Raw genomic sequence first — 12,981 nt, 5'->3', positions numbered from 1 at the left:
CGGGGAAGGTCCCGGATGGGGAATATTATCATTTTTATGAACTTAATGGAGCGGAGGGCCAAGAGTTCCACTGTTTATTGCTGAATTAATACGTTACTGTAACTGTGGTTAAGTAATTGGACATTTTTATGGGTTTATTTTTAATATTTAAAGACTCATCTGAGAGCTGAGAGAGGGCGTTTTATGTTCGGCACTTTGCTAAATGCGTGTATGTGTCTCTGTAGGTGCAGTGGCGGCATTTGTTACCACTCCTCTCGACGTGGCGAAGACCAGGATCATGCTCGCAAAGGTATACACACTCAAACACACACACACACACATAGAGCACACCACCTTCTCTGGCAGGGACTTCTAAACACTGCTGTCAGGTGATACCTCGCAGGCAGGGAGCTGAGCGGGCCCACAGCCTGAGCAAATTTCAACACTGTCAGCAGCACACAGGACAGAGCAGGGCCGAGGTAGCACCGGGACAGTGGTGAGACATACACACACATCTATCATCTGATCTGGACTATGGACAGTGTCGGGGAGACATGTTTGTGTGCATGGTTAGTGTTAGGGCGAGGACTCGTTCGCTGCTCCAGAAGAATTTCCATCTCAAGGCTGCTTGTCTCTGAGAGGTGAACCAGAAGACCAGTGTCCCTCCTGTTAACTCTTCTCCTCTGTCCGTTCTCTCCAGCAGTCCCCCTCTCTCTCTTTCTCTTTCTCTGTGCAGTGGTGTCCCTCCTCTTCCTCCCTCTCTCCACCTCCTCTTTCACTTTTGGCTCGCTTTGACTGTATGTCTGGCTTCCCTCACTACGTCCTGTGTCTGTGTGTGTGTGTGTGTGTGTGTGTGTGTGTGTGTGTGTGTGTGTGTGTGTAAAGGGTAGTAAGTTCAGAGTTACCCCAGTCAGCCCCCCCGCAAACACACACACACACACACACACACACTGACTGTCCTTGGAGAAGACACAGTGTTCCATTCCTCCTCACCCCCCATTCTAACTAATGAGATACTGGAATTAACAAAACACTCAGACAGTCTTGATCTCTTGCGAGAAGCCGTTGGCTGTAGGTGGAACAGCACGGTACAAAAGCTTCCTGTAAACATTATTTGAAATGCAGCTGCTGTAATTTACCACCAGCAAAGGACTTGGCTTGAGCTGAGCTTCGGTTATAACTTTATAAGGCCTGGTTTTTGATTCACATAACGCACCACAGGTGAGCTGGAAAGGGGGCTTTATTTCATTAAATGAGAGTGAAACTTTAAGGCCTTTAGTTTGATGGCCAATAACACCCCGGTACTAGGTATTCAACAAAATATAACTATTGATATAGTTACATTAAAACAAGATGCAGAGTTTTTTTTCCCCATTCCATTCTGTTGAATTAATAAGTAGTTATTGTGTTAGTAAGGGTTTTTAAACTTTTTGAACTTGAAATTGAATTATTTACAATCCAGGTGCTATTTTGTAAATGAAAATGACCATAAAATATGAAAAAATATAAAAAATTTAATGACAGTATAAATATGAAACATCATTTGTACGCCATTGTTTTTCCTATTTTTGTTGTTATTGATAATAAGCAGCATGCCAACTTCAGCCATATTTGTTAAATTGAAAAGTATTACTTTTTACTGTGAAAGATTCCCTCTCCTGCCTTATTTGAGCCAGCTGGGATAAAAATGTTGTAAATCATTTAGCGAGCATAGACTAAATGTACTAAAAAATGTATTAAAATACATATTTTAATGATTGTTTTGTGTAATTTATGGGACCACAGAAGATATTAAAGCAACATTACATCTCAAAATTTCCATTTTCACTTGTAATGTCTCACCTTAAAGGGTAATATGTGAAAGACTAAAGTTTAATTCTGCAAACTCCTCCAGCAGCAAAGGATGACAAGTCCAGGCAGGAGAGTGGAGGAGAGAGAGACAGACAGACAGACAGACAGACAGACAGAGAGACAGACAGACAGAGAGCAGGGCTGCTGTTGATGGGTATGCACGGTTTGGATCAGACGAAGGGGAGGAACTGTGGGTGTTGGAACTTGTCACATTAGTTTCCTTCTCATAGCAGCAGAGGAGAGGGTTCTTTCTTTTCTGCTGCATGCAGAATGAAAGAGCGGTGTTGTCCAGTGGGCAGTCTGGCATGGGCGGATGTCCAGGGCACAGCTGGATGTGTAAAGCCCCTCCAGGGCAGGACTCCTGACACACCACCCTGACTGCAGCACTGGCAACATGCCTGGCACACCACATAGGGTGGCACACACTGCTTCTGCTGCTACTGTACAACACAGCTCTTCTCCTCAGGCTGGCATGATTCCTGCCAGAGCACCACACTGCTGCCATCAATGTCATGTTCACAACCCTCCCCTGGAGCCCACTGTGGCAAACGCAGGAGTCACCAGGGTCGCACTGGGAACAAAATTCCGCCCTGGCAATTTTCATGTGGACTGGCCCCGTTATTCCCCAACATACACACTTATGAGCCACAAAAAGCAATATCAGGTCTATTTATCGTCAATCATCCGGCATTGTGTTTGAACTGCTGATCTGATGAAGTTTACATATCAGGCTTAACAGTCAGGATTTCATGCTACTGACACTATTTAAACATTCATTCACTGCTGTTGTCAGGGTGTGACAAGAAGCATGCATGTAGTGTGCCTACATCCTATTGGAGTGACTAATCAGCTGACATCATTTAAAAAAAAAACATCCATCCTGTCGATTATTCCATCAGTGTCCAAAGCCATAAGAATGTCTTTTTCTGCAGCCATAAACATGATCACTTCAATATGCTCTTATGATGTAGTGCTCTGTAATCTATCCTCGATGAATTTTAAAGTTGAAAGGCTTCGCTCAGTATGATGAATCCCCTCTGGCACTAATTTAAAGGAGCTAGCGGTGTCACCTGCTGGGAGGTTGTCATGCACTTTTCACTGGTCCTCGGCAGCGGCCTCCTCTTCTTGCTCCTGCTCTCCACTGGAATCAGCCTGCTGCTCATCTGTCCAGACTCTTTCCTCTTCTTCATTCGGCACCAGCGGACCATCAATGCTATCACTGAAGCTAGCAGGATTTTGCGTGGCACTGGCACTTTTCTCTCTGACCTTTTCTGCTCCACCTTTTTTTGGACCTTAATCCATTTCATTTGTATTTTTGATTTGAACTCCACTTTTTCTGTCTTTATTTCATTTGATTATTTCCCGCTTGACCTCTGACACCTCTGACCACTTCCTGCACCTGCCTATTGACAGTTATGGGACCGTGCAACCCCCGATCAGTTGTGCTGTTCCAACATCAAGTGGGTCAGTGTTTTTCCCACATTGATGTCAGTGGCCTTGCAGCCACACTTGGTGGGCCGGCTCATCTGGCATTTTCCAGAATTAGCCCGACTGCCGGTCCGAGCCTGGGGGTCACCGTCAAATTTCAACTTCAGGCTGATGTTGTACATGTTGTTCTACAGTCATCACTATCATTGAGTTCACAGTATGAAAGGGCGTAGATGAAGAAGGTCGGTACGGAGCAGTTTTTTTTTTTATTTGCTGGCATAATTGTAAGAAATTCAGGTAACAAAGCAGCAAGCCAAGAGGACACATAAGCCAGAGAAAACTGATAGATAGGTCTACACGGAGATATTTTTGTATGTCAGCATAAGTTACACAGGGACCATGTGTGTGTGTGTGCATGTGTGTGTTTTGGACACCCTGTTCCTCCATTCCCTCCTTCCACCATTCCACAGAGGTAAAGGAAAAGAAAACTTGTCAGACGAGGAGAAGGGAGAGTCATTTCTCAGCCACCTGTCTCCAACAGAAACAGAGGGAATAGGGGTGGGTTTTTTTTCCTGTTTTTAGGGGTTTTTTTTTCACCTCTCACATGAATAAAATACAGGAGTCTTCCTCTTGTTCCAGCAGATCTGGGAGTCAAAATTTACAGTGGACGCCGCAAACTGTTTCCTACATCCTCAGCATGGATTGCCATATGTGCACCTACACACATTCTCCTACTACCTATCCTCTTCTCCTCATTTTAGTCACTTTCTCCTTCTGTTTCTCTCTCCTCTGAGCTGCCGCCACCACCCACCCTCACTTAACTGGACTGGTTAGCTCTCATACCCCTCTGCCACTCCACCAGTGATGGATTAAAAACTTTCTGGCCAGCTAAGCTGTATTGTGTAAATAAAAAGCACTAGACTGACGGCTGTGGAGGGAGAAGCCAGGGGCAGAGAGAGAGAGGGGTCCAGTGTTTGAGGTGGGCAAATGGCTGGATGGGTTGCGGAGCGGGTGCTTGGGTGGGTGTTGGAAGTGTCACCTGCGCTGACACAGCTGTCCGTGAAGAGAAAACGGAGGGATGAGAGACGAAGGAATGAAGAGAGGGAGGTGGGGGAGAGAAGGAAGCTCAGCTGAGGAAGACTAAACAGGGTGTCTGTCCGAGTAGCAGGAAGCAAAGGAGACGATGCATCCATCATCACACCTCTATTTGCTCTCTCTTTCTCTCTCTCTCTCTCTGTCTCTAGGCCGGGACGACCACAGCGAGCGGCAACATCCCACTGGTGCTCTATGATGTGTGGAAGAGCCGGGGGCTTAGAGGGTGAGTGTGTATGTGTGTGTGTGTGTGTTATTAGTTCAGATTGTGGAGGACGTGTTCGAAGGCCATGGTGATTGTTTAAAACCAAAAACCGTTTTATCCCGGCCCATTTAAAAACCTCCTCTTTTACATGATTTGATTTAACTGGGCCTGATCCCTCACGTAATCAAGTTTGATGATAGAGGCGCTGCTCTAGAGGACGTGAATTTACAACCGCCGCTGAAAAATGAGATGTATAAAAGCTTTTCCTGCTGACTTTCTGTACTGTCGTATTGATTAAGGTGTTACAGAGGCCAACTGGAAGGGTTTATTTGAGTGTTTTGATGTGTTTATGATGCGCACCGGACAAAAGGCCAGGTCTAATGGGGCCACAGAGGACTGCCAGCACTAAAACAAACCCTCAGCCTCGGTGAATAATAGGCCTGCTTGTGTACAACCCAGAATCAATTAGTTAAGATGCACCTCAGCTTAATGATCATTGTAGATTTGATTTGGGATCGGGCCAGACACCAGTGGAACATTCCCCCCCCCCCCACCACCACCACCACCAGGTCTCACAAACATACACACTTGCAAACACAAACTACAGTAACATCGTTTGCTTATGTAGGCTGCAGCGCTGGAATCTAATCAGAGAGAAATTAAATTTCTCTTTCAGCTTTGTGTTTAATAGCAGCCCAAGGTCATTCCCTATAAACTACTCTCAAACATAAGCAACAGCCCGGCCTTCAATCATGAAGATCATGTTTGAGACTATAGCACCATCTCAATGAGGTGATAGTTGGCGGGCCCCTATGGAAAAGCCTAAATCCTACTCTCCCAGCTGCAACAGTAACCAAGTGTTAATGTGCAGGAGAGCTCTTTGATGCCAGTCTCCACCTCTGCACCACACAGAAACCTTTGATGTTTTTTTTTCTCTCTCTTTCTCTCCTTTGTTATCTTCTCCAGTTATCTTCCTCGGCCGTATCACTCTATTATAACGTAGGGCCTAGAGAACATGCACCATAAGCTCTCCAACATAATGAACCCCTGAAAATCCTCTTCTCCTCTGATATTAATGTAACCAAAGTAGAGTGTGAGAATAAAAAGAGCAAGTGAGACTGAGAGAATGAGATGTAGAGACAAAGGAGAGTGTGTAGAAAGTAGGGGGGCGGGGGCTTGTTGTTCCGCAGGGCCAAAGGCCTGGTGGTTGCGCTGGTGCATGCCTGATACAAATTGCTGGGGCTTTAAAGCTGTAATTATGGTAATAGGCCCAATTGCAGTGTAGTGAAGCTCTAAAGTGCTTCCATGTGTGTGCCATGCCCCAGAGACCCCGGGTTTAGGAGAGAGCGGTGCAGCTCACACCAGCCTCCCCTAGAAACCCGCAAAACAAAACCTGCAGTGGGAAACATCGAAACAAAGACTAATAAGCAACATGTCCTCAAGCATGTGTCTGCTTTGTGCCTTATGTAAACCAAATAGTAAAAAAAAGTGACATGTTTATACGGAATACACACAACAACGTAAAGACTGCATAGAAGTTTGTGTGAAAACTCAGATGTACCTTTTACAGTATCGACAAACTTGGTTCTTCAGCACAAAAAAACAAAAGAAGATTTGAGCACTTTTCATGTAACCTGCTCAATATACATCACACATAATTAAGTTTTATAAAGCTTTGTGTAAGGTAATGAAGCCTTCTCTTATTAAGGGGAGAAAGGATAAAGAGCAACAGTTGTTGGAGGAGCACAGACATCCTTATTTCTCCTACAAACAATTTGAATAAACAACAGCAAATATTAATTAATTAACAAATACACATTAAGAAAATTGATGGGAATTAAATTACTTTGGCACATATTTTGGTTTAATTGCCCTACTACTACAGAGGAGCCATTATTCAATGGGGATTTCCTATTACTCATTTCCCAGCCTTCAGTCATATAACACAGATTTCAAACAAAAATGGGATTCATTATAACCATTGGTTTAATGGATTTGATGCTTCAGGCGCAAAGAAAAAAACTGAATAACCTAAAGACAAAAATGGACCACAATGACTTCCCTTTAAAGAGAAACTAAAAACAGATTTTCAGAGTTAGAAAACACTATTAAAGGATAAGACTGGCAATATTCTATATTTTTGTAACTGTCAAAAAACCCCATGAAAAGACCAAAAACAACAATGAGTCTGTCTGTCAATAGTTTCCGACCTCCCCAGCCTGCCTGTGGCACTCAAGCCCAAGCCCACTGGATCCCATTGAAGACGTACATCTATAAAAAAACTGTTCACAAATAAGTGTCGTCTTTTTTTAATGTTCAACTAATTCCCTCCAAAAAGCTAGACGCTGTAGTTTTGAGTAAACGATACTCAAACAACAGAAAATAATGACTTTTTTGTGGATTATTTTCAGCGCTGGATTCGATACGCTAGTGACTACGCACAGTATCAGGATGGCGTATGTGAGTTTGACTCAAATAAACTACGTTGCCCAGGTTCCTGCTAATGAAGGAACAGGTCATTGAGTTCGGCAGTGTGGCTCATTGATGTGTTTTCAAAAGGTTTTGGACAACAGTGGAGCTGTATGGCACAGAGGAATAAGTTATATCAGACTTTGGCTACACAGACAATACTTGCTAGTGTGATCAATTCATTGTTGGTTTCTCTATTTTCATTGGATTCGGTGACAATAAGAAGATTATAGAATATCACCAGACTTATCGTTTAAACAAATTATATTAAGCAAACTCAGCTGAGTTTTGATTTAGTGTTTTTTTTTCTTTTATTTCTCCTGTGAACAAACCCTACGACAAATAAAACCTACTTATTATAACCTCAGCACTGTTCCTGCTTCTACACACGACACCCTGACGTTTGCCTTCGCACATATTTGAAGATTTCCACCCATGTCATCTTCAGCAGCTCCAGCTTTTTTCCAAACTGCAGCTATTTTTTTCTAAACTTGCCACTATTCTTCTATACTTTTGTGTCAAAGCCATGAAACTATATTTAGTGAGATTCCTCAGGAGAGATGATTGGCCCACAATAGGGGAATGACAGATCTCAGCGGCTGGCCAGGCTGTGATGTCAGAGTGAGTCAGGGCACCCGCGGGAGCCGAGGGGAATATCTGAGCTCTGGCTCTGCTCTGACGTCTCAGAGTCCACAGGTGGGCCTGATCCCAGACAGGAAATGTAATGCTAGTGGAGAGCTGAGACAAAACAAGAGCTTTGAGTTTAAAATTAGTTCATTCCTCACACTACTGGCAATCAGGCTCTCACATGGGAAGACGGAGTGAAATATGTCACTGTGTGGTTGTTTAGCTGCTGAGTGTACAATTTTCCTTTCGTTGCTTTCCTCTCTTTGGATTTTGAATGTCCATGAATCATATTTAATATTGTTGTGTTAGTAATGCTTAGTGCTTGTCTAGAGCAGGCCTGTGGCTTGTGTTTCAGCAGATGGTGATAGCAGATAGCTGTGTCGAGATGGAAAGAGCACGCTGAAGGGCAGGGGCAACGCACTATGACTAATGTCTCCTCATTTATTTGGGCCGGCTCAAGCATTTACACCAGTGTGTGCTTACACAAACACACTCGCATATTCTCTCTCTCTCTAACACACACACGTGCACTGTCTTTGTGTGTCAAACAGTCACTGAGCCCAACCGCAAACAGCTAACTCTTCACCGACCGTCTATTCAAATCACCCGATCTGGGTCGAGGCATTCTGAAACGCGGTGTCGTGTGAATGTTTGGGATGGCTGGGAGATCCCTGACATGCTTGGCACCTTGTACAATTTTGCAGTTGACAAAAGTAATAAAGAGGTATTAAGTCTGTTTGTGACCCAAATCTTAAATTTCCAAAGTGTCCAAAAATAGTATCTTAATGTAGGTCAGTAAAAAGAAACATTAGCATATGGACACTGCCTGCACAGAGACTGCAATAACAAAATATGTCAAGGAGACTTTTTATCTGTGTTGGCTTAAAAGTTTAGCGTGAAAGTTGACGATGAAAACTTCAGGTCCACTAACTGAAGTTAAGGGATCACCAAACGTATTCCAAATCATATACGTAATATAAAAACACATTTAATGGAGAAATAAGAACAGACTTTAGTCTCGTTGGCCCAGCAGGTGGTTTCATTTCATTGCACAACAATTGAAAAGAGGCTGGAGAAGGTCTATCAGGATTGTGTGGCCAGTACTTTGCCCGTCAGAAGATTGACAGATGCATTTCTGAAACCTGAAAAATTTGAAGCTAAAGCACAAAATCAACCTGACGAGTTGTCAGGTCTTCAAAACTCTATCCATTCTCTTGTGAATGTTGAATCCAGTGTCTGAAATTAACTCACCTGCCAAGGGGACCGGTTGATTGGCCAAAATAATAAATTGCCTTTTTGTGTCACATATACATACATTTGTTTCAGTACATTTCATTGAGATGATATGGTATTAATAGCTATTTAATCGACAGTAGCTAGCAGCAGACTGGAGGCAAGTGACGGTTTAGTGGAGAGTTGCGATGTCGAGTAGCTGATGTCCTGTACGGTAAACAGTGCCGCGAAACTAGGAGCGCTCAAGACGGTCTGGGGCTGGCGCTTCTTCGCCTCAGACCAGGTCAAGCACTCCTACAGTTTTGTGGCACTATTTAGACGCCCGTAAAAAACAAATGGTGCGTGTTAGTAATTTCCTCTGAGCCATCATGCCAGATATTTTATTACATGACTATTTTGGAACAAACATCAACCCGCCAGTGTGGCAGATAGCCTTCTGAGATTTACTCACCAAACGGAAAATCTATCCGCATTTGGCGCTTGGCGGGTGTTCATTTCAGACCCTGGTTGCATCAACATTCAAGAAGCTTCTTTATAGCCTCTGCTCAGCTGATGGAAACCAAACCAAAATTTGCGATATTTCAAAAGTTTTCAAGAAATTAAAATGGACAGAAACATAAGTACTAACACACACACACACACACACACACATATGATGAATGCAGACAGACATTTTGTGTGCGTAGACAGTTTTGCGCACTTTCTCATCTCTCTCTCTCTCACACACACACACACACACACACACAAGTACACAATACTCTTCATCCATTACATCTGGCTTGGATCTAGCCAGACCATGTGAGCGTGGGGGCGTATTTGGCAGATGGAAGGTGTTGGTAGGCAAATACACAGCGAGAGAAAGACAGACAGAGAGAAATGGGGGAAATAAAAGCAAAGAGAGAGAGAGAGAGAGAGACAGAAAGAGACATGAGAAGGCAGATGAACTGAGCGGACAGAACGAGCACGTGTCTGAGAAGTGGATGACGCAGCAAGAAAAGGAGACGATGGAGAAATCCCCGAACAACTGAGCCAGCTGAGGGGGCCGTCTCTGGACGGAGAGACAGGGAGAAATGGATGGATGGATAGCAGAGGGACATGTGTGGATGTCATCTGGCTATCAGTCATGCACAGAGAGAGGGAAAGACGGGGGGTTGTGGGGTGGGGGTGGGGGCATTGGTGAGAGCTCCAGGGAGGCCCTAGGGCGGGGGCTTGAAGCCTAATCCCAAAAACAGCTGTGTGTAGCGGGGAGGGGGGGAGGTTTTTTGGGAGACAGGTCTCTCTCATGGCCCATCACATCCTCTGACCCCCGCAACGTCAACAGCTTCTTTTTGGGCCTCCGTCGCTGTGACTCAGGCCCCTCTCGCTCTCCATAAGTGCCTCCACCAACAGGGCCTCACGTCTGACCTGCCCCCACGGACCCTCTGCACCCTTAACGCGAGGCCCGGCTTCCATTACCTTGCGAGGCAGCTGGATTTGAGAGATCACAAGATCACGCAAGAATCCATCTTGTCAGGCTACAAGTTATGCGCCTATGTCTTAACCATTGGTGGTTCGGACCAATCGGCGTCCTGTGAGGATTCTTGCATGGTCTGGTGAATCTGTCTTACCTTGCAAGGCAGTGATAGACAGATGGTTCATCCAATCACCTGCCAAGTATTTTTTGAAAGTGCCTGCCCTTTTCCAAACAGTTTCCAAGGACGACTTCTGAGATGGTTCGGTGTAACAAACCATCTGGCGCATCAGGTTACAGCTTCCACGAAGTCGCCGTAAATCACTCAGAGATACTGTCAATCAGTGGAGTGATACATGATCTAGTCTGTTCACAGGAGATAGTTAAAGCCGCAGCAGGCAAACTTTGGCTTTGGCTAGCTAATACTAGTTGTTGCTAATACATATTCAGCAGAATGGTTTAACATACTGTATGTTAGCCAGCAGAGCTGAAAAGCTGCAGCTGCCAAGTTCTCTTTGATGTGACTGAGGTGTGGGGAAAAAAAACTAGCTTTCCACATCCAATTTTATTTCAGTCCCAGTAGTCATTTTCTTTCATGTCACCTCCTCTGTGGACACATTTGTTTTGTCTTTGCAAAGTAAGGGCTGTACTGTGTTGTATATGTGATATTTATTAGCAGCACAGACTTCTGCTAGACTCCTCACAGACTTTTTATACGGTTGCCAACATGACTGTTCCCTGATGTGTCTTAAAACCGTGCTTCAAGCTACGAGCCACAAGAGGCCCTGCATTACTGTTTGAGTTGTTCTGAAATCACAAAAACTCACAACAAAATCCAATTTGTAGTTTATTCAACGATAATACTGATTTGATAAAACCATAATTTATTACAGCTCTGTTCACCCTTCATTAATCAAGTTTGCACTCTACCGGACAGTGTGTCAATCATAATACTCACTATACAGTGAGCAATAACAGGATTTTAAATAACCAATTGAATTTTCTTATAACAGATATTATCATGTAATTACTTTTTAATTATTTAACAAAAACAGGCATAAGCCTGCATATGAAACACTTTATTCATTTATTTATTAGATTTTTAGCATAGACCATGATTTTCCACAGTTGTAATATAAATGGCATTAAATCTACAATAATGAAGCACAGGAATGACTGCGTTAAATTAAAATAATCCAATAAAACTGATTTTAGTTCCTATTTATGTGCACATACTGTAGTCAGTCCTGGATCATAAACCACAGTCTACTGCTGTGAAGTGCACACAGACGAATACAGTTTGAGTGTTTGATGATTTAAATGTGTTCAGTTCAACTTAAAAAAAAAAAATTTTAAGGCAGACTGTCTGTCTCTGGATCAGTTTAAACTAGACTTGAAGGTGTGCTGATTGTTCCACCTCTAAATACTCGGCCTGTGTTTGTATTTGAGTTATAATTGTCTAACATGTGTTGCTCTTTCCCCTCTTCTTCTGCAGCCTGTTTGCAGGCAGCATACCGAGGATCACCTTCATAAGTATGGGCGGCTTCATTTTCCTCGGAGCCTACGAGAAGGTCCGCCGCACCTTGCTGTAACAACACAACCTCTCTGACTGTCCGGAGCTCCGACTTGGTCGAGAAACAGCAGGGAATGCATCTCTAGAGGTAGCACTCTCGTCCCACGGAGGGCCCCCCCATGCGCCTCCACGCCGCTGGGCCCCAAGAAGCAAAGAACAGTTTGAGGAAAGAGTCGTCCACGGGGGCTGATCACGTTACCCAGGGCGCTGCATTCCTGCTCATCAGTGCCCTGCGGATTGAGTTTAACAGCCACTTCTGTAACAGCCCTAAGAGGTTTGGTGAAATGAAGCCACACCCTCACACAGACTATCAATGCAGCATCTTTACTGTTCAATATATGTGTGTGAATGAGTTATGGTATTAAAGACTATGTTTTTATGCTCTTGAATGAGGTTTGGTGATTACTTTGGTTCTTTGTAGGTTTCATGATCATTTTAGTGTTTTATCCATATTTTTCTCTCTGCTAAGTCAAACCACCTGTGTTAAAGAGCCAGTGGGGAGAGACACTTTAATATCTCACCATTGTTACATTCCCACTGGAGCACAACTGAGCTCATCCACCTGCAAGAGCTTTCATTTTATACTTAAGATGCCTGCAACAATAGAACACTTTGTTAAATTAACAAGGCTTTAATTTTATAAAGAGCCCCATGTGTCCCGCACAAGCTGTTGTAGTACAGCTTGGGGTGTATCTATCATGTGTTTATTGTTAAATATTTTTATTGGGTGACTGTAAAAGGTTATCTACAATGGTACGTATGAGGCTGAATTTTTTCTTACATGTCTATCCAATTCTGTTTGACTGCTTTATAAAACCTTGACTGTCTTTGTCATACATGAATGATTGATTTAGCTTGATTGGATGGTTGCTGATTTGACTTTCGCATGGATTTTTTAGTTCTGAAGTGGACGGATTATGTGCTGTAATTAAGCTCTTGTTGAAAGGAGTCTGAAAGTCGAAGTTCTTATTCTCAAACCTGGGAAACTGCAGTCTTATCCAAACTTAGTTTGATCCAAACCAACCTTTTTAAAGTTTGCTTATTTTCACATACTTTAGTTCCTTTCCTTACAGG

General features: G+C 43.5%; 1 protein-coding gene across 2 annotated transcripts in view; it reads left to right on the top strand.

The window, feature by feature from the left end:
• Window positions 1-12,296, top strand: part of slc25a26 (solute carrier family 25 member 26) — a 60,107-nt gene extending 47,811 nt beyond the window's left edge. For both annotated transcript variants that reach the window (XM_042404106.1, XM_042404105.1), the window contains exons 8-10: window positions 225-289; window positions 4,503-4,576; window positions 11,830-12,296. In XM_042404106.1, coding sequence (XP_042260040.1) covers window positions 225-289; window positions 4,503-4,576; window positions 11,830-11,926 — 236 coding nt within the window. In that variant the 3' untranslated portion in view covers window positions 11,927-12,296. The remainder of the gene's footprint in view (window positions 1-224; window positions 290-4,502; window positions 4,577-11,829) is intronic.
• Window positions 12,297-12,981: the final 685 nt, after the last annotated feature.

Source organism: Thunnus maccoyii, chromosome 3, assembly GCF_910596095.1.
Source record: "Thunnus maccoyii chromosome 3, fThuMac1.1, whole genome shotgun sequence".
NCBI lineage: Eukaryota > Metazoa > Chordata > Actinopteri > Scombriformes > Scombridae > Thunnus > Thunnus maccoyii.
The sequence above is the reverse complement of the archived record's forward strand: the minus strand, read 5'-3'. Positions and strand labels throughout refer to the sequence as shown.